This window comes from Scardinius erythrophthalmus (assembly GCF_964197995.2).
Source record: "Scardinius erythrophthalmus genome assembly, chromosome: 15".
Lineage (NCBI taxonomy): Eukaryota > Metazoa > Chordata > Actinopteri > Cypriniformes > Leuciscidae > Scardinius > Scardinius erythrophthalmus.
Genome location: NC_138235.1, coordinates 26,703,001 through 26,727,279, shown reverse-complemented (window position 1 = coordinate 26,727,279; position 24,279 = coordinate 26,703,001). Strand labels below are relative to the sequence as shown.

Below are 24,279 nucleotides of genomic sequence, written 5' to 3'. Positions count from 1 at the left end.
AAGGTTTCTTGCCATAAATTAAAAACATCAGCCCAACACATGATACATTTCTGTAATATTGAAGATGTTACCTATCCATTTTAACAGGAAAAAAAAAATGATTTTTTTTGTAACTTTTTGCAAAAGTTAGTTCATACTTATAATTGTCTATGCAATATTTTTTTCTGTACATTATTTAGTCATATTTATTTCTGTTCAACTTTATTTATCAATGTTTATAAATCCATCCACAGTTCTTACAGTACAACACGTGTAATTGAGGTAAAAGAAGACCAAAAATCATTGAAAACATTTAAAAATCAAGTAAACAATAATAAAAAAAATAAATGCTTCAGGACCAATAATTCTTACATTTTTTTAGGTTAACTGATTCAAATCTTTGTTTTTGTTGGTAATATTTTGATAAGATGGCGCTGTTGTGAATACGACGAGTAATGCAGCTGCTGGGAACATTTTAAGCTAAAAAGGCTTGCTAGTTGCTACAGAGAAGGCTTTCCACCCTTGTCTATGACACATCAGTAACGCCTTCTTTAGACGGAAATTTACTTCATGAGAACTGCAGTAACATCTCCACCCTCTCCTTAATCTCATTTCCTGAAAGTTAAACGGGTTTTATATACCTCTGAATCAAACATAGAACATTGAGAAACCTCCTAAACACCTAAAGGTAAGGATGCTTAAAACAAGGATTCATTTTCACTTCTCTGAGTAGCTATACCTACCACAACCGCTTGAAAAGACGTTATAATGAAGAGAGAAAAAGAATATATATATATTGATGTGTATATTGATATATTATCTGTGTCGGGTTAGATTAGGGGTTGGGCTATGAGTATTTTTTTACAGTCTATGGTGTGAACTGAACAGAGAAAGGAAGTTCAGTGTTCATCACGCCCTTCCGCGCGTTGCCTAACACATTATTTTAATCTGACGATTAGCCTTTAAAAATTCGACTGAAGCGTGGTTAGTTAACTAAACCTATTTTATGCATTCGTTCAAATCATGTGCATGTTGTATTTTAATAATATGACGTTAATAATTAAAACCTGTCTTGATTGTTATGCTAGCCGCTAACAGGCTAACAAAAACAAGTTTTGTTTATGTGAATCTTTTGTGCCTGTTTTGCTGTAGATAATGCTTGTTAACTTTTGATTATTCAAAAATACATATTTTAAAAGTGTATTTCTTTACGCCGTGTCGCTAAAATGCCTTTTTTGTTTACTTGGTGCAGAAAACGAATAACATTGGCCTTGATTAAGACTACATTAACAAGATGGGATGCAAGGTTTTGTGGCTCAATTTTGCTCTTCTTTCGTTTCTTATAATCTGTGAACATGTCCGAGGTGAGTATCTATCTATCTATCTATCTATCTATCTATCTATCTATCTATCTATCTATCTATCTATCTATCTATCTATCTATCTATCTATCTATCTATCTATCGTTAGTGAACTACGATTTAGTTTTACAGTCGGTGCGTCCTATTTCGAGGACTCATGCACTATTATATGCTGTTTTGTAGTATAAACAGTGCGAGTTTCTGAGTTCTGTTCTTAATTAACGTTAAGTGAGAAAAAAAAAAAACTTCCCAATATATAGGCTAGTAGACGAACTAGGACAAAGTTCAAACCCAAGTAGGAGTTTGTGACAAAATAAGTATGTCCAAATTCGCAGTAGCCTAATCATAAAAGATTAAGGATTTCCCCTTGCAAAAACTGGAACAAATAGGTGACGTTATTCTCCTGACCTCTCAACAATTTAACATCAAAAGGAAAAGTATAAAAGTGATCAATTTCTTTCAGCAGATCATGAAAACCCCCAAAAGCTCAAGGACTTTCAAGAGTAGTTGTGGAGCAATATTATGGGTCAAATATTACTGTAAGAAATAAGAATATTTAAGGCTAATTTACATTTCATTCAGTCAATCTGACAGATGAGGATTATTAGTAGCACAAGCTTATTATTAGAAATGATTTGTTTCAGTCCTTTTGAGTGGCATGACTACAAAGCTGAAGTGCCATCCATATTTTAAAATGCAGTAGGTTTGTTCAAAAAAGGTGGATGATATTTCCATTCTGAGAATTGTGTAAAACTGTAATATAGTAATTGAAAAGGGCACATTGTAAGTTCATTCACTGAACAAACATTACACGCATGTATAACCCAGTAGCATAATGTTGATACTAGCAACTAATAATGCTTTGCAAACAGAAAAGTTTAAGCCTGAAGCTTGATGGTCATAGCATGCTGCTACTATACACAGAATTAACCGAATTCTTCACTGTAAACACAACAAACGCACACAACTTCCATTTGCTTTTGGATGCATGAATCCAAAATTATTTTACTTTTTATATTGGCCTGCAAAAATGTCATCAGGTTCAAAGACTCAGGCCGTTAGAATGCCATATAGGCCAGCTCTTCTTTGTTACCCTTATAATGCTGTCAGGACTGATTTAACCAGCAGATGTGTTTTTGCCCATAGTTCACAAATAATTATGTAACCTTAAAGGGATACTTCAGGATTTAGCATTAAGCTTTGTATTAGTAGAAAACCTGTAGTATTTTAGACTGACCATGCTTTCCACCCTCATATCTCCCTAAGATGAGAGATTTATGTATTTTTTGTCTGGAAAAAATCCTCCGATGACGCAAAAATCGTCATTTTGCGTCATCGGAGGATTTTTTGGCCAGAGGTTCAAGGCTACAGCCAGTAGGAGGAGCTGTTCCGCATGATCTCACTCACAGAATGTACACAGTAGCCGTTTCTCAATATGCGTTCTTGTCTGTACTTGTGTTCTTGTGGACTTGTGAAACGTCATCAGTCGCTGCCCTAGTACTGTGCCAATTCAAAGTTCACATCTAGCCAAGTCCAGTTCGAATCCCCGGATGTGTTCTTGATCCGCCCCTTTTACCGAGGATGCATCAAGAGGTGACTTGTGCGGACTTGACAAGCCAGGTATCCCAGAATGCATCTCACACCACCAACCAGCAAGCGTCAATAGCAGAGGAGAAACCCCGCGTAATTTAAAAATACTGCTATAAATGTGTCACGAAATGTAGTTTTAAGAGTATTTCAGGCGAGAATGTAGTTGTTTAAAGCTCAAATCTTTGGTTTATTTATAAAGATAGCGCCTATTTGAAAATTTGATCTGACGTTTTCGAGGTTGTGAGAACCAGGCAATCGGACGCTCGGTGCTTGTACCCCGCCGAGAACAGCCTTTCCTCGGCTAGTGCTGCTGACTTGCCGTTGGCTCGGATGTCTCTAGTCTAGTGGTATAACCTTTTACAGTCTGGGTATAACATGAGACTTAAATCGTCTTGTGTATATCCAACAGGCGATTTATTTATTTTATTTGTCTCATGAATGTATTATTTGTTCCCTGGCAAAACGTTTTAGCTGAGGGCAAAGTGAAGTTTCATAGCTTTATTTAACGTTAGTCTATTTAACTATGTAGCCTAGAGAGCTGACTTATGTTTGACTGAATCGTTGGCTTTATTATTGTATAGCTTCTTACATCTTTTAGGCTACTTATACTTTTAGAATGGCTATTATTGATCATTAAAACTGACATTTAGCAAAAAAGGTTATGTCATTTTATTTTATATATTTAAAACATATAAAATATTTTATTATAATAGCCTACATGTTGCCTACATTCTCTTCACTGTATACATATGACACAACCCTGTCTCTTTTTGCTAAATGTTCGTTTTAATGATCAATATTATAATGTTTTTCATTCATCATATTTTTTAAATTAAAACAAAAAGAGTCAGGGTTGTGCTTTATATTTCGTGTTGTTGTAAATATGCAGTGAAGATAATCAATTGCGTTGCCTGAACCTCATTTGTTTGGCCATTATGTTTAAGATTTTTTTAAATGAAAATGAAAAAAGGCAGAGTGGTGGTTTATAACATATTTTGTTTTATTTGTAGCCTATAAAGAGAGAACCGGAGTAGCCAGAGCAAGCTGAGTGACACTATCAAGTACACCGCTGTTCCATTTGCAGAATTATCGGACTCGCGTCCTCCCGTCCTCGGGAGTTCGTTCTCCTGAATCGAACTTGTCAGTCCGAACTACCAAGGACTCAAGTCTGAACTTTGCGTACTTGGTATTGAGAAACGGCTAGTATCAGACGTCTTTCTGTGGATGCTTAGCTAACAGGCTCTTGTTCTGTGGAGAAAGCTGAGTAGTAGGGGTTACCATCCTCTTTTTCCCGGACATGTCCGGCCGTCGAGATCATGCAAAATGTCCGGGATTCGGCTTTTGCTTTCTGCGGTCGCCATTCATTGTTTACATGCACAGCTTTTGTTTCAATCTAACTGAATTCATTCCGATTGGTGAATCTGAATGTAGTGTTTACATGAACACTAAACAAGTGATCGGTTGATGTGCGTTTTAACATTGCCAAGAGAATTCCCTCTCCTCCGTGAGAGATGCGAGACCGCTGCGTCTCAGTAATGACGCCAACGGCCTCGCACCGTTCTCCCGCGCCCCTCAGCCTCGTCCTGCTCGCCACAGTAAACATGATGAATGGCGACTGTAGAACGCAAAAGCCGAATCCCGGACATTTTGGGCGATCTCGAAAATCCCGGGCAAACTCGTCACGGAGTCTCACTAGCAGCTAGTTTTGTTGTTTTCAACTGCGCTCTCTTACCGGTAGCCGTGGCTTGGGAGTGGCCTCCTAGGGCAGCGAAGCAAGTGCAGAAAAAATTTTCTGGCTTTTCTCAGTCTAGAAAGCTCCAAATTCAAAAATAATTTCACATTTCTTCTACATAAATGACCTATTTTAAATACACATTCATCTTTCCAGAGGTGAAGTATCCCTTTAACACATTTTGCAATGATAACAGTGCTATATTAATCAACTTAAGCACTTGATTATTAAGTTGCAGTTATCAACACGGTTGTGTCTAAAATCTGCTTTAGTTTCAGTGTTTGAGAGAGGCCAAAAGTTTTCAAATCTTGTAACCTTTGGCTCTATTTAAAAAGAAAAAAGAACAAAATCAAATGTATTAGCAACATATGAAGAAGCACTGTGATTTATTTTCAACAGCACATCTTCCTTAAGTCATACTAATTTACTTTTGTTTAAAGTAAAGAAAGTAAAGATCACAATCTAGTCCTTTGTTACCAAAATAAAGCTAAGATGGTGTAGTAGTGCTAATAATTGTGAGGATGATGGATAGAATAGTATTGCGTCAGATTACTGTAAAGCATGTGTTTTATCTCCACAGCACAGTGTACACCGCCTTCTTTTCCATCAAGGAATGTCGTCATGTCAGAATCTTCTCTCTCGGCTCAAAATTTCCCAGATGGATCCACTGTAACATTTGAGTGTGATACTGGGTATAGATCAGTAAACTCAAGAGCATCTAAATATGTTACTTGTGAGGGAAACCAGTGGACAAATCTGGAATTAGAATGCACAAGTATGTACTATCAATAATTTTTTTTTTGAGTACCCTACATTTGTAAATTTCCCTGAAGTGCCTTTGAATGTTTTTTAAAATCTAATTTAGTCATGTGAAGGATGTACAGTATAGATCAGCAAGTCCTTGAATATCTTAAGAATCCTTTATAGCAGTTTTTCGTCACTGATGCAGGAAGCTTCACAGCATCACACATTTCCGCTTAAAATAAATCTGTCATATAAAGTAAGGCAACACTAAAGATTATTTTTCAATATGTCAATAATATATTTAATACTTTGCAGAAAAAACATGTGGAAGTCCTCGAGATATTATCAATGGGAGATATGAAATAGAAGGGATTTCATTTGGCGACAAAATTACAGCAGTGTGTAACACAGGGTAAGTGAAACCATTTAAGTCAGTTTCTTTGTGCTGTTTTAACCATGTATTTAGATTTAGATGTGCTCTGATTTGGTTAGAACTAGAAGATGATCTTTTCCCCCCCCAGATATATGTTAGATGGACAGATAAAATATAGATGGTGCAGAGAGGGTGGATGGGATGGCAGAGATCCTGTCTGTGAAGGTGAGGGGTTTTTTCTTAAACTTAAATGAAATATAACCTTGAAGAGCACACATTTATTCAGAACAATTCATGATGAGTATAAACAATTATGTGCTCTTCACTTTGAGATGCATCTGAAAATAAGTGTTTAATCACTAGGATTCTTTTTTTTTTTTAAGGTTTTCATTTCTTAAATTTGACTGAAATATGACATTTGAAGAGCCAACTTTTTTTTCTCTCTCTTTAGTGGTGAAATGTAAGGCACCTCCAGCCATAGTAAATGGACAGCTTGGAGATCAGCCTTGGGACAGTTATGATTATTTACAGGTCGTGTCCTATAAATGTAAGAGTGGGTTTAGTCTTGTTGGAAGTTCAGCACTTCATTGTTCTGAGGATGGGACTTTTAAACCTGATCCACCAAAATGTTTGGGTAAGTTATGGTTAAAGAAATAAAAAAAATAAAAAGTTTTTACTTTCTTTTAAATTTCTTTTCTTTTTTTCTGTTGATGAATAAAATGTTTAATGATTAATACAATTCATTTACATAAATTACATAAACTTTTATTCTTTTCTTTTTTTCAGATGGGTGTCCAAAGCCTGAAATTCCACACGCATCTAGAATCGGTGGAAGACTACCCCCTTATAAACTGGGCAACTTAATAGATTACAAATGTGATGATGGCTATACAATGAAAGGAGAATCTCATATTGTGTGTACAGAAAATGGATGGAACCCTAAACCACCAGAGTGCATTGGTAAGAATATAATGATTTTATTATTGCATGACTGCACACCCTGTTATCTCTTAGTGATGTCAATCTGTTTAAAGGGATAGTTCACCCTAAATGAAGATGAGAATTTACTCACTTGTCATTTGTTAATTCTTGAGCTATTAGTCTAGCTGACTTTCACATTTAGAGGGCTGCATTGGGATTGGACCCAGCGCAAATCTCGCGGGAGTGGGCGGTTTTACCTTTTCTGCGGGTGGGAGTGGGCGGTCAAAAAATACAGCTTGGGTCCCTCTATTTGCTGTGTAAAAAGAAAGGAGTCAACAAGTGAAGTTCACACAGTCGATCAGTAACATTCTCTTCCTCCATAGCAGTCTTTTGTGAAACACAAAGGGAGATGTTTAGCTGAAAGTAAATGGGGCCGAGACATGTGATAAAACACCACCATAGAGGTCACCCATAAAACTTGTGCACAAAATTTCAGATCTTAACAGCCATGAAAGTAAGCTTGCTGGACACTTTTATAGAGCAGAATGTTTTCAATGAATTATGCTTTTTAAATTTCATTCATCACATAGTGCTTTAGGATAGTTTCAAAAGATTTGGAATATGGACCATAATACCTCTATTTTAATTTTAGGATGTCTTTGTGATCCGCTTTTTTATTATTTTTTATTTGTTGTTAGTAATAGTAGAGTTAACGGGTCATGTTAAATTATAAATATATTGTGATATAAATATCTATACAGTATCTCACAAAAGTGAGTACACCCCTCCCATTTCAGCAAATATTTTAGTATATCTTCTCAATGGACAATACTATAGAAATGAAACTTGGATAGATTTTAGAGTAGTCAATGTGCTGCTTCCTGCTTGTATAGCAGTATATATTTACTGTCCTCTAAAAATAACTCAACATACAGCCATTATTGTCAAAATAGCTGGCAACAAAAGTGAGTACACCCTAAGTGATAATAGCTGTACGTCGTTTAACCATGCAAAGCCACATGTCCTATTCATCATGTTCATGTTTTTGTCTGCTTGACAGGACCATACAAATTGTTGTATCTTAATAAGCTATATTAATAAGTCTTACTTACGATGTGGTCAGCATGAACAAAAACGAGGAGATTTTCAGTAACCGAAACTAAACAGCATTGAAACAGGAAGTGAAGTAAACAGAAGAGAATGACAAAATATGGGTCCAAATAACAGAACATAAACCTGACAATAAGCTTGTTAGGTTGTTTTTAATATGTATAACAGTTAGTTCCGATCCTCGAATCTGACTGACCTAAAATCAAACATGACGATAAGTACTTATGTATACATATTGACACATTTCTTACATATACTGACAAGATGGCAGAGATCTTTTCTGTAAAGGTGAAGGTTTTCGTTTCTTAAATTTGACTGAAATATGACTTTGAAGAGACAACTTTTTTTTCTTCTCTTTAGTGGTGAAATGTAAGGCACCTCCAGCCATAGTAAATGGACAGCTTGGAGAGCAGCCTCTGGACAGTTATGATTATTTACAGGTTGTGTCCTACAAATGTGACAGTGGGTTTAATCTTATTGGAAGTTCAACACTTCGTTGTTCTGAGGATGGGACTTTTAAACCTGACCTGCCAAAATGTGTGGGTACGTTGCCAGTCAAGAGATGAAAATGAAAAGTTTTCTTTACTTTTTTCTTTTTTCTGTTGATTAGTAAACAGTTTAATGATTAATATAATTACTTTCAGGATAAGTAATTATGTTTACATATATTGACACATTACTGACATATACTGACTAGATTATATATTGATTAATATGACAATATTAATTTCATGCCTTTTAGCGCAAAATTAATTTATATTTACATCGCCATGAACTTTCATGGATCTCTGAAGAAAACTTTAGAAAGTTTCTTCTCTCTCTCATTTTAAGCACATAAGAGTGTGATTTGTATTTCTGATATTATCTAGACTTCTTGAACTCCTATTTCTAGTTCCCTAACCCAATGTGTATGTTACATGTTTGACTCTCAGCCCTAAGTACAACAAGTACAACAACCACAACTTCCACGATAGTAACTTCCACGGTAGTAACCTCCAAGGCTCGACCTAACACTGATGGTATTGCACTCTTTAAATCTATTCTCCATTATGACAATCTTAGATACACATTTATGTTCTCTAAATGGCCCTGTGTTAACGTTAACGACCAATCAACGATGTTAACGACATACAAATCCAGAAAGAGAGAGCTAAGAAACTTTCTGTAGTGGTGTCACCAATTATGAAAAAAGAGAATTTTTAGCAAGAATTTTTAGTAAGCTCACAATTTTATTCAATTTTGATTCAGTGATGTGATTACAAAATTCTCTACACATCTTATTATTATTATTATTATCATTATTATAATTATTATTATTATTATTATTATTATCAAATCTCTTTGGGAATTAAAGTACAGCTGTACGTATCCTGGATTCATAGACATACTAATATATGTCTGCTCTGATCTGCCAAATGTAATAGGTATAATTCAATTCAATGAATCTGTATTGCGCTTTTCACAACACTTTTTCTTTTTCAATAACCATGCATATGCACATGTGCAAAAAAATCTGAGTCCAATCATGATACACCAATAACATTCCAAAAACATACACATTTTTGAAAATTACGAAAAAATGTAGGAACAACAGAAACCATATGTGCGCAAAAATCACATACTCTTTGTGGCCTTATAAACACATTAAGATCTTAAATATATTTCATTATATCAGGTAAAAGAGCAAGAAAAGGTGTTGTGTCATATGTTTGCTGAGAGTGAGGACGACCAGCTGTAAAGAAAAGGTTGCATGGAAAGCCCTTACATTGAGATGGATTGGGCATGTTGTATGAAAATGAAACTCACGGTTGCCTAAGATCATTTTGGGTTGAGGTTATTCGTGAGCCGAATTATTTCATCATTGAAACGATTGCTCCCACCTCTACTAAAATTCTAAATGAGCCAGAATCATCTTTAGGTATCATTACAACTCTCTGTATCATTGCCAGTTTAACATTAACTCTACATTAACATCTATTAACTCCAATTTAAGAGTAAATAACAATGTGTAGCATTTTATGATATTGGCACTTGTACTGATATCTTTTTGGCTTTTTTTTTCTTATACTTGCAATTATTTTAGAATTTTACATGATTAAATGTCAGGTCTACTGCAGAAAGTTTCTTGTTTCTCTCTCTAACCAGATCTTAATGTTGTTAGCTCTTTTATAATGGCACTGTTTGGGGAAAACTCATTTACACTAATACTGCATTTTTAACTTCTTCTAAGTTATGGATCTATTTCTATTTTTGAATTCTGTTACATTCTCTCTCTCACACACTTACCTGACTTTGTTCTTTTTAAGCCACAGATGACAAAGATGACAAAGGTGGCACAAATCCCACATCCAGCTCAAGTAAGTGTTTTTTTAAGTTCAGTTTTTATTTTACTATACTATCCAATAAGGAGCTGATTCCTATTAATATGTGATAATGTTAGTATTCCTTTAAATTCATATTTCGCATCTTTGATGTTAGATTGTGACCCGTTTAATTGTTTGTTTGTCAGCTGTGGTAGATTTTTCCCCTACGCACCTGACTTAAGTTGAACCGAGTGTCCTTGACACCTGAAAAATATTATACTCCGTTGAGTTACCTCTGAACGCACGTGTTGACGTCTAAGCCACAATCTAACCCCGCCTAAGAGTCTCACAAAGAGTCGAACGGAAAACACAAATACAACAGTTATTATAAAATAGGGGTATGGCAAAAATGACATGAAACATTACATAATTTCCCCACAATTTGATTGGTTCTTCATAGACAAGCCCTCTTGCTACTTCATAATCACATCTGTCTAGTTAAAGTTCCCATATTTGTTATTTTTACACCTACACAACCAAAGTAAAAGGGGAAACATACATTTGGCCAAAAGCATACGAATGTTGTTCCTGCAACAAAAACAAATGTTAGTTATGATTCATTTAAAAAATCCATCACACAGCTCAGAGGTTGTCTGTTGTAGAAAATTCCAAAAACCTCCAAATGTGTCCATGTCATATTTCTAGTTGGCCTTTGCAGCTTGCTTTTAATTGACAATTTACATACAAGTTATTCTTAACTTTGTTACAAATGTAACAAAATTATTTGTTTTTTTTTTCTAGTATATTGCAAAGATATGTCCTGTACTGTTCATTTTGTTTTAATCTTTGCAATAAATTGTCTCTCTTTTCAGATGTTGCAAGGACTTTAGGGATTGTTTTTGGTGTTTTGATTGTTATTGGTTCGGGTAAGTCTCAGTCGGCATAATTCACCAGATAATCTACACGTCTACAAAAACCCAGTTATAAAATTAAAGAGAGAAAAAATGCAGCTGTTATGTATAGGTTTAAACAGCTTCACAAACATTCTTTTCAACCACACAGTGGCATTTATTTTTTATGTTACAAATATACAAATATTCACAGAAGTACTGGGATTTGGCCAGTATCACCCTGTAGCCCAAGACTGGTTCCCCACTGAAGCTAACTTTTTGGATATCCCAGATAAAAGTTTATAGTTCAGATAAAAACACTGATGTCTGTGGAAGCGATCAAAATAGAGCAAATCACCTTTTAAAAGTAACATGGCGTTTCAAATAACGATTATATCTTTACGCCACCATATGGCGGAAAGGGACTGTTAAAAAATGAATTTGTCATTGATTCAGTCATTCAAGAGATTTGTTCAAGTTTTTTTTTAAGTTTTTTTATAATTCAGATTAATTAAATTAATTTAAATAGACTGCAGCCAATTAACATTTTGTCAGAACCTATAGTAAATTGTTATTTTGTTTATTGTTTGTTCAGAATCGTGGGAGAAACGTCATCTCTGTTTGAAACCAAAAAACCATTAATCTCCATTCATCCAGAATCATGCAGGTTTATGTGCTATACAAACAAACTTGCCTCTCACAGCATGTATCAGATGAAATAAAATATTACGGAAAACACAGTAAGCCAGGTTTGACCTAGGATCATAACCCCTGCTGAATCAAAGAAATAGCGAGCGCTATTAGAAATGCAGACATTGCTTTAAAGATATGTTCCGACAAACAACTAATGTAGCATTTCGTGGGAGAAACCACAACATTTCAAGAACAAGCGGGAGAGCCTGGGCACACTTAAAGTAATATCCTACCGCTAACAGCATCACTGGAAATTAACTTATTGTTGGCAAATCCACTGTCACACACTATCTGTTGTAATTTGTATTTGTGAAATTTGAGAAAATTAGTTTTTATGTGGGATTGAAACATTTATTAGAGAATTTATTAATTTCTTTTTTTTCTGTTTGAATCAAGAATACTTACAATTCTTCTCTGTTTAATAGCCATCGGTGGAGTATTTGCCTACAAAAGAAAACGGTAAGTTATCTGCATTGTCTTAGTTCCTCTTTGCTTATTGTGATTTCTCAGATGTTTTTCTTGCACTCTTATATTGGCTAAAAGCCAAAGGAATGTTTTGCATTCAGATTTATAAAACGTGTGGTTTTCCACACATTTTCCATGGGAAATGGAGATGCCTTGAGGTTAAGGTTTAATATACTCAGCTCAAAATATATACAGCTCAAAACATGAGTATTCTCAAAATATACAGACTCTTCCCTGGTGTACAACTAGATTACCCATAATCCTGAAGATATCTCTACCTTAAAAAAAAAAAAAATGAACTGCTTTCATGAAGCATTGGGAATGACATAATTGATATAATTAAATCCACTCTGAAGCTGTGAATATGTAGTTGTTCACTTGAGAATTTCCATTAGGCGATTGGAATATAACTTCAAACCTTCATACTTGATATATCTGAATATTTTGCAGTCAAATGTGTTGTTTTCATAATAGGTTAAAAAATTACCCTATTCATTCGCTATTATCATATCTAAGGAATGAAAACGAGTGTGCGAATTCAGACACTTAGTGTGCCAGAAGGGCTGCCGCTTTTGCCTAGTTTGTGCTTGCTGTTTAATAATCATTTGAAACTTAGCAATCTGGAAGCTCCATTAGTGATGAAAAGATTTATCTTGAACTCTGCCATGGAAGCTAGCATGTATAAACTGTAATTAAACAATTTAATAATCAATTCAAATTGAATTTATACCTGTATTACACTGTAGCCACATTGGACCAGCGTTTTGGAAAATGGATGATTCAGCTGCGGGCGAGATGCAGGAATTCATTCGGCGTGAAATGTCTCTGGGCATCCAAGAACAAGTCCAAACTATTTTAATGGGGGAATCCTGAAATCTCAAAAACTGCTCAGCAACTAAATCTGACATGCACATCTGTTTATCACAGATGTTGTTTCTTAGGCTCAAATAACATAAAGCTTACATTTTAGGGCCCTATTTAAGGGTATGAGGGGCGATTTCGGACATAGCTCTGAGCTATCCGATCAGAGAAAACGTATAAGTTGATCAGGTGTAAACGGGCTTCAAGTCAGTAGTATCTTTTTTGTACCAATTATGTCATTCAAAGCCACAGTGCTTCATGAGCAGTTCATTTTCTCATGAGAATTTAAGTGCACACTGGTACTTATATTTTTTTTTATTTTTTTTTAATGCATTATTTTTGCTTCAAATCCAAATATATATAATGATGTGATTTATCTCAGAATGGATTGTTTTGGTTCATGGTTTTTATATAACACATAATATTTTATACAAGATTATATGAGAAATGTTTAAATCGCATTTTGGCAGAATGCTGTTGAGCAGGTAATTAAACAAATATATGTGCAACAATATATCAATCCACAAAATGCTTCATTGTGCAAAAATTCTCATCAAAAAAGGTTCCCATGAAAAAATCTTTCTGGAAGTGGTTTCAGTTTTGCTACGCTTAATGCTGATGGCCTTAATGGGAAGATTTGTGCAGGGTTTTTTTTTTTTTTTGTGGAAGGGTTTTCTATGGGAGCTTGTTTCCTTCACAGAATAAACAAGTAATAAAAACTCAGTGAGTGTTTTAGCGCAATTTTCTGACGTCATGGGATCACAACACTAAGAGATAGTAAATCTTTTTATGTTTTTTTTTTTTTTTTTTTGTACGTTCCCGAGATTAGACCTTCCTTAACATAATGCCAAAAACCCGAAGTCTCTAGGTGGTCTGGTTGAGGAGTAGATAGAAGTGCAAGATTGGTGCGCACAGACAGAACAGAAATCATGAGTTAACAATCGCAATTTTGTCCGTTGGAAAATTGCGCTAAAAATAAAGGTTATTTTCTACTTTTCTAAAAAAAAAAAAATTTTTTTTTTTTTTTTTTTTTTTTAAATCTCGCAATTTTTTGTACAATGTATATCTCATAGTTCTGACCTTTTTCCCTTAGATTTGTGAGTTTATATCTTACAATACTAAGAAGAAAAGTCAGAATTGCAAGTTTGTCTCAAGTTTATATCTTGCAATTCTGACTTTATAATCTCACAATTCTGAGTCAATTTTGGGATATAAACTCACAAATTTGACTTTTTTTCCTTGCAACTGCTAGTTACTGAGGAAAAAATGTCAAAATTGTGAGATGAAAAAGGCAGAATTAATTTGATTTATTCCATGGCAGAAACAAGCTTCCATAGTTTTTTTGTGTTTGACTATGACACGAGGTCTTGTAAGTGCATGGGTGATGGTTTGAAGTTTAATATACCCAGATATTTAGCTATGCACATGCAGACCATTACTGGACTTTTGGATTGCAGGTCAAAACGTGAAAAGGTGGCGACTAATGAGAGGGAGGGAGAGGGAGCGTTATAACACCCTCACATACATGGTAAGGGCAAAGGGTACTATGCAACTTTCTCTTTAATGTGTTACAAAGTCAAGGGGTTCTCCTACTTTCTCCTTGTTACCTCACCATGAGTGGACGGCCAAAGTTTCTGAACATCGTACAAGCATCAATGTGGGTTCTATTTTTGGGATGGATGGGTTTCTGACATCAGAAGTATAAGTTCTTCCTCATGACAATGAATTTAGCATATCCATACAGGCTGTTGATGAATAAAGGACAGTATGCATGAGTATCTTCTAGACACTAGCTTTTACCTGAGCCTTATTACCGGGACCTTAATATATATTATAATATCATTTATATAGTTCATTCTTTGTTCTTTCTTGTCTTGATCATAGCCAAGAAATGCATTAATCTGTTATTTTTTTTGTAAATGACTCACTAAATCATATTCTTTTTACAGGGCTAAATAAAGGCTTTCATTAAGAAAATCCAAGTGAAGCATCCTGCAAATACATATCGTTTATACAAGTGCTTACCAGGATCCGTCAACAGGCTGGATGATTTCTCGCAGCATAATCCATAATCACATTTTGAAAAACCAAGCTCATTTCTAGCAGTCTAACTTTACCCCATTCTGCATTCTCATGATCTGAAATGGGTCTGTCTTGATTTCACACTTTTATAAAGTGTTTGCTTGTCATTTCTAACTTCTAATTTTTTGAAACCGTGTTGCACTTATCACTCTTCGTTTTAATGATGCACTGAATCTCCCTTACCTCACTCATTTTGTTGAGGGCATAAATAATTGTTGAAAAAACATGAATGTATGAATTGCTTGAGGTTTTGTTTGAGTTTATCCATGGAGAAAATAGCAATTGTGCAGGAGTTAACCTAGTAGATTTGTTGCAGAATGCGATTTGCAGTGCAGATTTTAAACGGAAAGGTTTGATTCATCTTGCTGAAGTTCTTAAAGTGTCTTTTCATTCTCTTTGGGTTTTTGTTCTGTGTTGTGCAGAATCTGGTTCAGATTTCATTAGAAATGCTTTGGTATTAGTATTGATTACAAACTCAGATCTAATGAAGATAAAAGAGATTTCTGCCATGTTAAATGTCATTTTCCTTTACTTATGTGCTTTATTTATAATTACAGCCTTGTCCAAAATACTCATGACCCAAATACCTACAAATGTTTCATTCTTTATTAATTTATTATTGGGGGTGGGGCAAGCATTATTTTCAACTATTTCTGATGTAAAATTGGTAAAAAAGCAATTCAGATTCAACAACTTGTAGAATTATTTCCCCTAAAGGAGGGCTGTTTTTTTTTATATATATATATAATAGGCTGTTTAACTAGTGGCTTTCTACTTTTAATCTGAAAGATTTTATTTTAGTGATTGGCTTTTGTAATGCATTTAAACCATGGTTCTGTTCTGCTCAATTTCTCATTTGCACTGGCCATATTACAAATGCTGTAATACTACAAAGTTGTAATCAAATATAAATCCATCTCTCATGTCTTGCAATTCTATATTTCACTGAGCTGTGGGAGCCTGGATGGTCTCAAAATAAAAGCTCCACAATCAAAACAGAAGACTTTTATTTGTACCTAAAGTTTAAGTGACGACTGAGCCAGGTATACCGATCAAGAGAAAACTTCTTAATTGACAAGTGTTCCCTTAATTTCTTTGATTTTGCAAAATGTATGTTTGGAAGAAATGTATAATGTTGTAAAATTACAGTTTGCATCACCCATTGCTTAATGGATTGATACATTATATTGCAAAATTCAACCAGCATATCAATAAAAGAGCTGCTTTCTGTATCACACACGGCTGCCAATAAACATTCACATTCAGTCAACATATTCAGTGTTTTATAGTAGTTTAATCGTTCATCTAGAGACAGAAACGTTTTATAAAATGTTGCAATGCACCACACTGACAGCAAATCTGGTGAAGAAAAGGCATATTCCAGAGATATTAATACAAATGTGCAATATCTGCATGTTTCATGACAATGCCAAACAAAACGTAAAATAAAAGTGTTACACTAAACATGAATCCCACTGGACCATGAGCTTATTAAAGTCACTTCATAACTTACATCCAGTTGCACAGGCTATAGCAAAATGCTGACATGTTATATGCTATTAATCATAATATTGATCTACTATAAAACTTCACATTTTTATATTTTTATTCAATTTTAGTCATATATTTCAAACATTGTGTCCATTGAAAATACATGAATATTGGTACTTTTGGCACTTTTATTAGTCTAATTGAAAAATTATAATTCACTAACTAACCAATATAACAATTTACCTTAATGGCTTGTTTTTATTATTTAGCACTTTTCATTTTCCAACCAGTGACCGGTTCATCATAGGCACTTAAATTGTATATTTGGCATAATTCAATATTGGCAAATCTTAAATGTACAACTACACAAACATACAAATCTAGTACAATCTGAGAAATAAACCACCAGTTTTAAAAGATGAGATAAAAAAAAAAAAACAGTAGTCCTAAAGATAACAGTGCAAGTTGCTGTAATGCAAAATCTGTCAAAAATGTAATTGCGTTCATAAATCTAGTTTACCACTAGACAGAGAAACATGCACTGTATGTGTACTGAAATGTGTATGTGAAACCTTGAAAGACTTTACAAAAGGTTACATTTATTGATGTTAGTTAATGCACTGGGTAACTAATTATTAGTGAATGAACAATTTTACATCATTTATTAATCTAGATCACTTTTATATTCATTTCACATTCAGAAATAAATGTTTATTTGTACAACTTGAAATGTTTATATATATATATATATATATATATATATATATATATATATATCAACATTGATTTTTTTTAAATGCTCAATGTTATTTCATGTTAGCTATTGCATAAAACTCTTAGTTATTGTATTGAACCTTATTGTAAAAGTATTATCAAAGTGTATGAAGTAAAGGAGATGTGAAAATAATTTCAGTACTTTCTACAAGACACATTTTTTGCCTTTGAATATACATACTCTTAAGAACATTCAAATAATCATGCTAGATCCAGAAATTTCTGATTGACAACCACATTAAGGGCTGGAGGTTTTTGACATACATACAAGCATATTTTTACAGTTTGACAACATCACAGCTCATTCACTCAAAGGCACTGAAATCGCTGGGCCTTTTGGGTCATCAAAGCGGTCCATGGTGTGAATCTGCATGATCATGTGCAGGCCGTAGGTAAGGATGAGCACCATGAGCAGAGAGGTCAGCAGGCCCATCCAAATCCCCGGAGTGAAGAACCCTGCGCAATCGCTGGCATACGAGAACATTTCACCAGGAACGTTGAAACCTTGGATCTGTTGGAAACAAATGATGCATCAATCAGCTGCAGTATGGGAAGTTTTTGTGCAATTCGTAATTTTCACATGACGTCACATCCTTGTAGGAACGCCCACCTGAAGGGTAAAACGAGGCTTTCCTTCATTGCCCACGAGTCGTTTTGACCAGGTTCGATTCTCTAATTGCATCACGAGGAACGAGGAGTGAGGATGCTTCCAGAGGAGTTACAGTATGAGCGAGGATGCACAGGTGTATCCTATGCGGAAGTCTTTCTTGTCGAGAAATCTGACGCACTTATAAATTCTAAAATCTGTCACAATAATTTTCATTTATGATAAACCTTTGAAGTTTAAATTAATCATATCACACCTATATAAACAGGGCATCTTGCTTTATCTTTATTATTTATTAATTTCTAAAATAACCAAACTTTAACAACATAAGGGCAGATCCTTTGTGCGCAGCTGATGACGCAGTGAAGTGACACTAGAGTGATCAAGAATATTCCAATATACAAATAAGCTTTCCTTTGATTCCTCCGTCCTCATTTTCTTTCCTTGCATCCTACAGGGGGTGGAGCTGAGACGCGAGGAAAGGGAACGAAGATGCACAAACAAGAATTGAGAAGCACCATGGCATGGATTATTTTATCATGTTTCCTGGGGTGCCCTTATAATGTTAGTATGTTTTTAGATCAAAAATGGTTGTAATTTAGAAATAAAAGGCATTTTCCCTAGCCTGATTTAGCCTCTGATTTGAACGCTCTGTTTGAAGGGGCGTGTCTGCTGTGAGACTTCAGTGTAAACGCTCACTGCTGTGATTGGATGACATGCTTGCATATGAAATAGCTAGCATTCCATGTGGAACTCTCTTACTATTGCAGCTATCAGATGTATCACATATATTAGATGTGATCTATATTTCCGTGGCTTGAAACAGATGGAAAATTGACAGGCCTGTTCTATGAATGTTTTGCCTTTCAGGTTTCCATTGCACCAGTAATGCACCTGAAAACTATAGTAGTACCTGAAAATCAGTGAAGGTCAGCTTCCATTGGTTGGCGTTGTCCGTAGCATTGCGAGGCACCAGCAGGGGGCTCTGAACACTGCTTACGCTCTGGCAATGGAAAGAATACTCTGCAGGAGCGTAGATACCGCGGCTGGCGTTAAAGATCGCCCTCTGTCCATCATACTCCAGCTCCACCTGCTCCATGACCATCCAGTTTCGAGCAGACACAGGAAAGAAGATCTTGCGCATAGAGAAGCTTTAGGGAAGTATTAAAAATGTCAAATTATTCTCTTTAAGACAGCATGCACATCCTTTCCAACAGCGGCAGTGAATCATGTGTTAAATACTCACATAAGTTTGAGGGATTGGAAACCCAGAACATTTTGGTAATTCAGGACGAGTCTGAAAAACAAAATATTTCATACTTTCAAGAAACAGCAGTGAATGATGTTGAAATGTATACTGATTACTGCTTGATAATGATTCTGACCTTGACAGTGTTTCATTGCAAACTGAGCCAGTCAGGTCAGGAGCTGCAGAAGCATTAAAAATGTCTTTTCCCAAATCAATTTCTTTTTCAAGGAATCTAGCGAGGAGAGTGTCGGCCCACAGCAAGATGCAGGGGTGCCCCGTTGTGCTGTTTAAGACAACTGGAGGTTTCACAGACGGCGGTGATGGTGCCTGAAGTAGTGATCGGCCCACAAAACTTCCTGCCATTACTGGGGTATCCTCAATGACCTATAGAAGAAGGATAAAAAAAAAAGAAAGAGAAAAAAAAAAAAGACACTTAACCACGGGTAAAGGAACATTTCACGCTTATAATTTAGAAGCAATGTTAGCACAACTTTTGACCCGTTGTTATGAGACTCGGCTCCGGAGCTTTTGCGGTGCCAAATGTGTACAGTGTCAAATGATGCGGTGTGAGAATGTTATGTATAGATGCTTAGCAACAGACAGCCAACCGCGTGCCCCATATTCACATGCTTTGAATAGTCACGGAAACACAACTCGTTAAACAGTAGTTTCAGCGTTTGAGTCAAACTCCTCTATAAACCTTTACAGTCCAAAATTCTGGATAAACTTGATAGTACAGTCGACAATATTATGAGGATGCGCAATCCTATAGCCTTTATGTAACCATATTGTGTGCTGCGTTCATCCAGTCAATGACACCGCAAATAAAGACGTTAACGCAGGGTTTAGGGATGTACAGTGTGAAACGACAGTTTACGAATACCCAGGATTAATTGTTAACCATGGGTAAATTATGAAGAGTGAAAAGTGAAGCAAGATAACCCTGGATTCCGTTTACCCGAGGTTTACAATGAACCAGGACTAATTATTTCAAGTGTGAAAAGCCCTATGGTGTGAGAGAACAAATAGACAAAGTGCAGTACATACTAACTTTGTCCTTGTGATGATTCTCATTTAGATAAAAGCATCTGCTAAATGAATAAATGTAAATGTAATGTAAATGTGATGACTTACTCTAGAGGGCTTGAGGCCGGTGTATACAGCAGTGTAAGGCACGTCCTGAGATTTGAACTGGTCAAGGACCTTTCCAATGATCTCATCTAAAAGAAAAGAAATATTAAATCCTATAGTACAGCAATGCTGATGAACACATGGCATCAAGTTAGAATTAAAACATTAAAAGCTATATATATATATATATTAAAATCGTTATCAAAAAAGAAACATAACTACTCACCATTTTTCAAAAGCAATTCCTTTGATTGAGCCCTGATATTCAAACAAAGCAAAGTCAAAGTGTTATTTATTATTAGTTATATACTATTATAGTATTTATTAATATTTGAAATCTTTTTCATTTTAATTTTAGCTTAAATCATTTTATTTTGTGCTTTTGTCATTTTTTTAAACATTTATATTTAGCTTTCATTTATTTTTATTTCAGTTTTTAGTCATTTTAGTACTTCAACTTATTTTAAGTTAGTTGCCAATGCAACATATCAAATTATCGGAACTAAGTTTAAGTTTTTAATCCAATATTTATAATTTATTTTATTTCAACTTTCTGTCAACTATCTAATTTTTTTGTTTTGTTAATAATAACAAAACTGCAAACAGAACAAAAAAGGGAAGTTAACATTTTTTTAATTCAGAGTGCCTTGCAAAAGCATTCTGACATCAACCAATTCCAGCATTTACTGAAATATTATGCTTTTGTGTTGTTGTTTTTAAAAAAAGCTCTGAAACACAATTCGGCATGACATTGTTTAATGTAAGAAAATATGCTTTGAAAAAGTTGAAAAATGCTGTCAGTACTGAGTGCCTGTGTTGCAGAAAGTTGCACAGATGGAAAAACATGAAAGTGTAAATAATTAATTGGTTAAAAATCTGCACACTTTAGCAAGAAACTGCGTATGTAATATAAATAGCATTACAGAACATCTTACCCGGCAGTGTAAGGGAGATGGACAGCCAGCAGTGAAGGCTGTGCGGTGTTCAGTATGATTTCCTTTAGGGTGCTTGGGTTGATGTGGACTGCTGGGATACCCAGCTCTCCCTGGAAGAGTTCCAGGACTGAATCCGATGCAGACCAGTCCAGGGCTGGCAGCATCAGAGGACTGGAGGATGTCTGAAGTGCTGACTTGAATACCAAGAGAGAAATGTTGAAGAGAATTTTAGAGAAAAATCTAGATGTGATATATTTTGAGGATTAAAAAATACAAAGGGCACACCCACCTCTACATTTAAAAAGACACTGTCTTGTTTGTTCCCAAAAACTCCACCGTACATGGTGAAGTCATCTATACTTAGCTATATAGTGGGGAGAGCAGGCAACAAGAGTCAGTTGTTACAGTACATTGCATAAATGTATTCAATTATTATATACTATTTATTAATATTTTAAATTCTGTTTTTCTATAATAAGTTTTCATTTTTCTATTAGTTTGAGTTTTACTAATTTTGGTATGTCCTTTTGTCGTTTTGGTAAGTTTTCTTATATTTTAAAAATGTTATTTTTTAGTACTTAAAAATTAGTCTTAGTCTTTTAGTATTTAAAAATGTTTTGGCAGCTATTTTAATTTTATTTCAACAACCAAAAAACGTGTTATATATATATATATATATATATATATATATATATATATATATATATATATATATATATAGTCTTTTCATTGAAAATCATTCAGATTACATATCCACTGTAATATCTACCAATCACACAAGTTTAAGCCAGTGTTTCAACTCTCTGGTGTTTAATATTGCAATAATGCTAAATAAATTTTGTCATGTCAATGCACAAACGATCACATTTGTACTGTAATGAAATACTGGCATGTCCAAGGGAAGATGGATGGGGAAGTAAGACTGTGGCTCAAAGTCACACTACAGTGACAAGTCCAGTAGCTACGCGAGTAAAAATATCAGAATTAGAGGAAGAAGCTGCTTTACTAATAATTCAGCAATGTAAAATACATTGCTCCTACATTGATCGCACAGTAAACACAAACACTACAGGCTTTACTAAAGGTTCTTACCAATGTCAGAAATGTACTTTTTTTATTGAAGGATGACATGTGGATTTACTTTTAAGGGGCATTTTTCTCTTTATGAGGACATTTTCTAACATCCAGCACATTGTTTATTATGTTATATGTATTGTATATATATGCATTTCAAACAACTGAAATGGTCATATAACTAGATAATATTGTATTACAAGACTAATCAAATATCTTAAAGCAGATAAAAACACAAGAATGCATTAGAGTGGCATTATTTCCCCCACATGTTAAACATATGAAGCCTTTTTTACCTTATCCTGTAAGAAGAGCAGCACATTGTGAGGAGCAGTGGACAAGGCAGATTTCAGATAAGACACCAGCTGGCCACCAGACACAGCCTGACCAGCTGCTGGTTGAGCCAGATGTGGCATACTGTGGCTGTATTGACAAAGATATCATTCAGTTTGCAAACCTTCTCAACAGAAACAGGAAGACATGAAACTTTGTCCACAGTAATCAGCCTCGACCAAGCGCTTTCCAATTTATAGACAGTCAACCAAGTCACTGTTAGCTGATTCAGCTGACTGAACATAATAAAACACAGCAAAGTTCTGGTGTACTATTTGACAATGTAAAAGCAATATTCAAAAAACAAACGTGTCACGTACCCATCACTGGTCCACATGAGCAGAGGCACTTGAGCATAACAGCTATAAATCGAAAAGATAAATAATAAAACTGAAGTAAAGGCCATTGTCGAGAGACTACTACGCCGCACTCCTACTTCCGTCATTATTCAGGAGAGTCACGTGAATTGCAGAGCGCTGATGGTCACGTGACTGTGTTTTTTCCTTCGATCATGTGATTCCCTTCTGACTCGATTCGTCTCTGAGCAGTGCGCAGGCGCAAGATGACCTTGTGGAAAAACTATATTTTCATTAGGCTAGGGCAACGTTTTTGAAAAGGATTTATATTATATATATATATATATTATATATATTTTAAATATAAATATAATATATATATAATACAACCACCGTACAATCATTAATTTAAATCTATCTATCTATCCAATGTTTTCCAATGCAAAAAAGTCAGATCTTGGTGACACTACCTGAAAATGCTCAAGACAGCACTATATACTATTTGTGCACAGCCATTTGAAAAATACAGTAAAGTTACACATTACTGTATTTAGTGAGGTAACTGAGTACAAGACACTGAATATTTATGTTTCACATTTTTACTGCATATGCTCTTTGCAATTCTAATTTGTTCACAGCATTGTGCAACAGAAAAAATACACCCTTATTTACAACAAACATAAACTCCCTTTGGGTAGAGCTGTGCACAACTGTAAACAATATTGCAGTAGGCCTACATATTGGAACTGAACATTAAACATAGTGCTGTAATCATTCATGCACATCCAGATGTTCCTCATAAGTGAAAGCTGAGATTCACCTGAGAGAAATTGTTAAATTTAGGAGACATTTTCAGAAAAAAAAAGATTAAAAAAAAAAGTGTAAAATTTGCTTGACAGATTTTGACAACTAGTTCAACATTTTTGTATGTAATGACTCAAGCAATGAAATGAGGACTATTAGTTTTATATGGAATGACTATTCAGCATTCACAAGTATAGTTAATTTTGACTGACATGACATAAGCAAATGATAATGTTATAAAAAAGCAGAGAGTTGTATGAAAGCAATTGATGCATGTCCAAAAGCATTTGCAATTTGTTGGAAGGAATGAGAAACTGCTACTATGATGTGCACAAATGACTAAATGTTGTGGAGATTGAACTAACTGTTGTGCAAATGTAAATAGTGAAGTGAGAAATGCACCAAAGCGACTGAGAAAAACTGTAATTCACGCGTTATCAAGAAAATCTTCATCCTCAGTGTTGTTGGCGGAGGGATATCT

The 24,279-nt window shown here is 34.8% G+C and overlaps 2 protein-coding genes across 25 annotated transcripts; one reads left to right on the top strand and one right to left on the bottom strand.

Annotated features, from left to right (window-relative positions):
• The first annotated feature begins 401 nt into the window (after positions 1-401).
• LOC308703723 (membrane cofactor protein-like) lies at positions 402-16,376 on the top strand. Of its 24 annotated transcripts, none has more exons than XM_081387528.1 (14): positions 427-667; positions 1,232-1,343; positions 5,243-5,437; positions 5,722-5,818; positions 5,928-6,004; positions 6,231-6,413; positions 6,566-6,739; positions 8,171-8,353; positions 8,743-8,829; positions 10,123-10,167; positions 10,986-11,039; positions 12,122-12,155; positions 14,480-14,550; positions 14,972-16,376. In XM_081387528.1, the coding sequence occupies exons 2-13, from the start codon at positions 1,274-1,276 to the stop codon at positions 14,532-14,534; spliced, it is 1,254 nt and encodes a 417-aa protein (XP_081243654.1). In that variant the 5' UTR covers positions 427-667; positions 1,232-1,273; the 3' UTR covers positions 14,535-14,550; positions 14,972-16,376. The 24 variants fall into 24 exon arrangements, with proteins under 24 accessions (XP_081243645.1, XP_081243639.1, XP_081243654.1 ...); XM_081387511.1 differs by having other exon boundaries at positions 434-667; positions 10,117-10,167; XM_081387529.1 differs by lacking the exon at positions 427-667 and adding an exon at positions 824-963.
• A 1,014-nt stretch (positions 16,377-17,390) lies between these two features.
• atp6ap1b (ATPase H+ transporting accessory protein 1b) lies at positions 17,391-23,185 on the bottom strand. The gene is made up of 10 exons (XM_081387510.1): positions 23,019-23,185; positions 22,662-22,788; positions 21,581-21,655; positions 21,292-21,485; positions 20,583-20,614; positions 20,360-20,445; positions 19,362-19,609; positions 19,223-19,273; positions 18,890-19,127; positions 17,391-17,880 (listed from the first exon to the last, which is right to left on the bottom strand). The coding sequence occupies exons 1-10, from the start codon at positions 23,141-23,143 to the stop codon at positions 17,671-17,673; spliced, it is 1,386 nt and encodes a 461-aa protein (XP_081243636.1). The 5' UTR covers positions 23,144-23,185; the 3' UTR covers positions 17,391-17,670.
• Between the last annotated feature and the right edge of the window lie 1,094 nt (positions 23,186-24,279).

Bases quoted from the DNA above. Each gene is read 5' to 3' on its own strand.
- LOC308703723 (XM_081387511.1), top strand. From the start codon at position 1,274: ATGGGATGCAAGGTTTTGTGGCTCAATTTTGCTCTTCTTTCGTTTCTT. The intron at 6,005-6,230 runs GTGAGGGGTTTT...CTCTCTCTTTAG, and splicing joins CAGAGATCCTGTCTGTGAAG to TGGTGAAATGTAAGGCACCT. The intron at 6,740-8,170 runs GTAAGAATATAA...TCTTCTCTTTAG, and splicing joins TAAACCACCAGAGTGCATTG to TGGTGAAATGTAAGGCACCT.
- atp6ap1b (XM_081387510.1), bottom strand. From the start codon at position 23,143: ATGACGGAAGTAGGAGTGCGGCGTAGTAGTCTCTCGACAATGGCCTTT. The intron at 20,615-21,291 runs GTAAGATGTTCT...TTTGAATATCAG, and splicing joins CATCTCCCTTACACTGCCGG to GGCTCAATCAAAGGAATTGC. The intron at 20,446-20,582 runs GTGAGTAGTTAT...CTTTTCTTTTAG, and splicing joins GGAATTGCTTTTGAAAAATG to ATGAGATCATTGGAAAGGTC.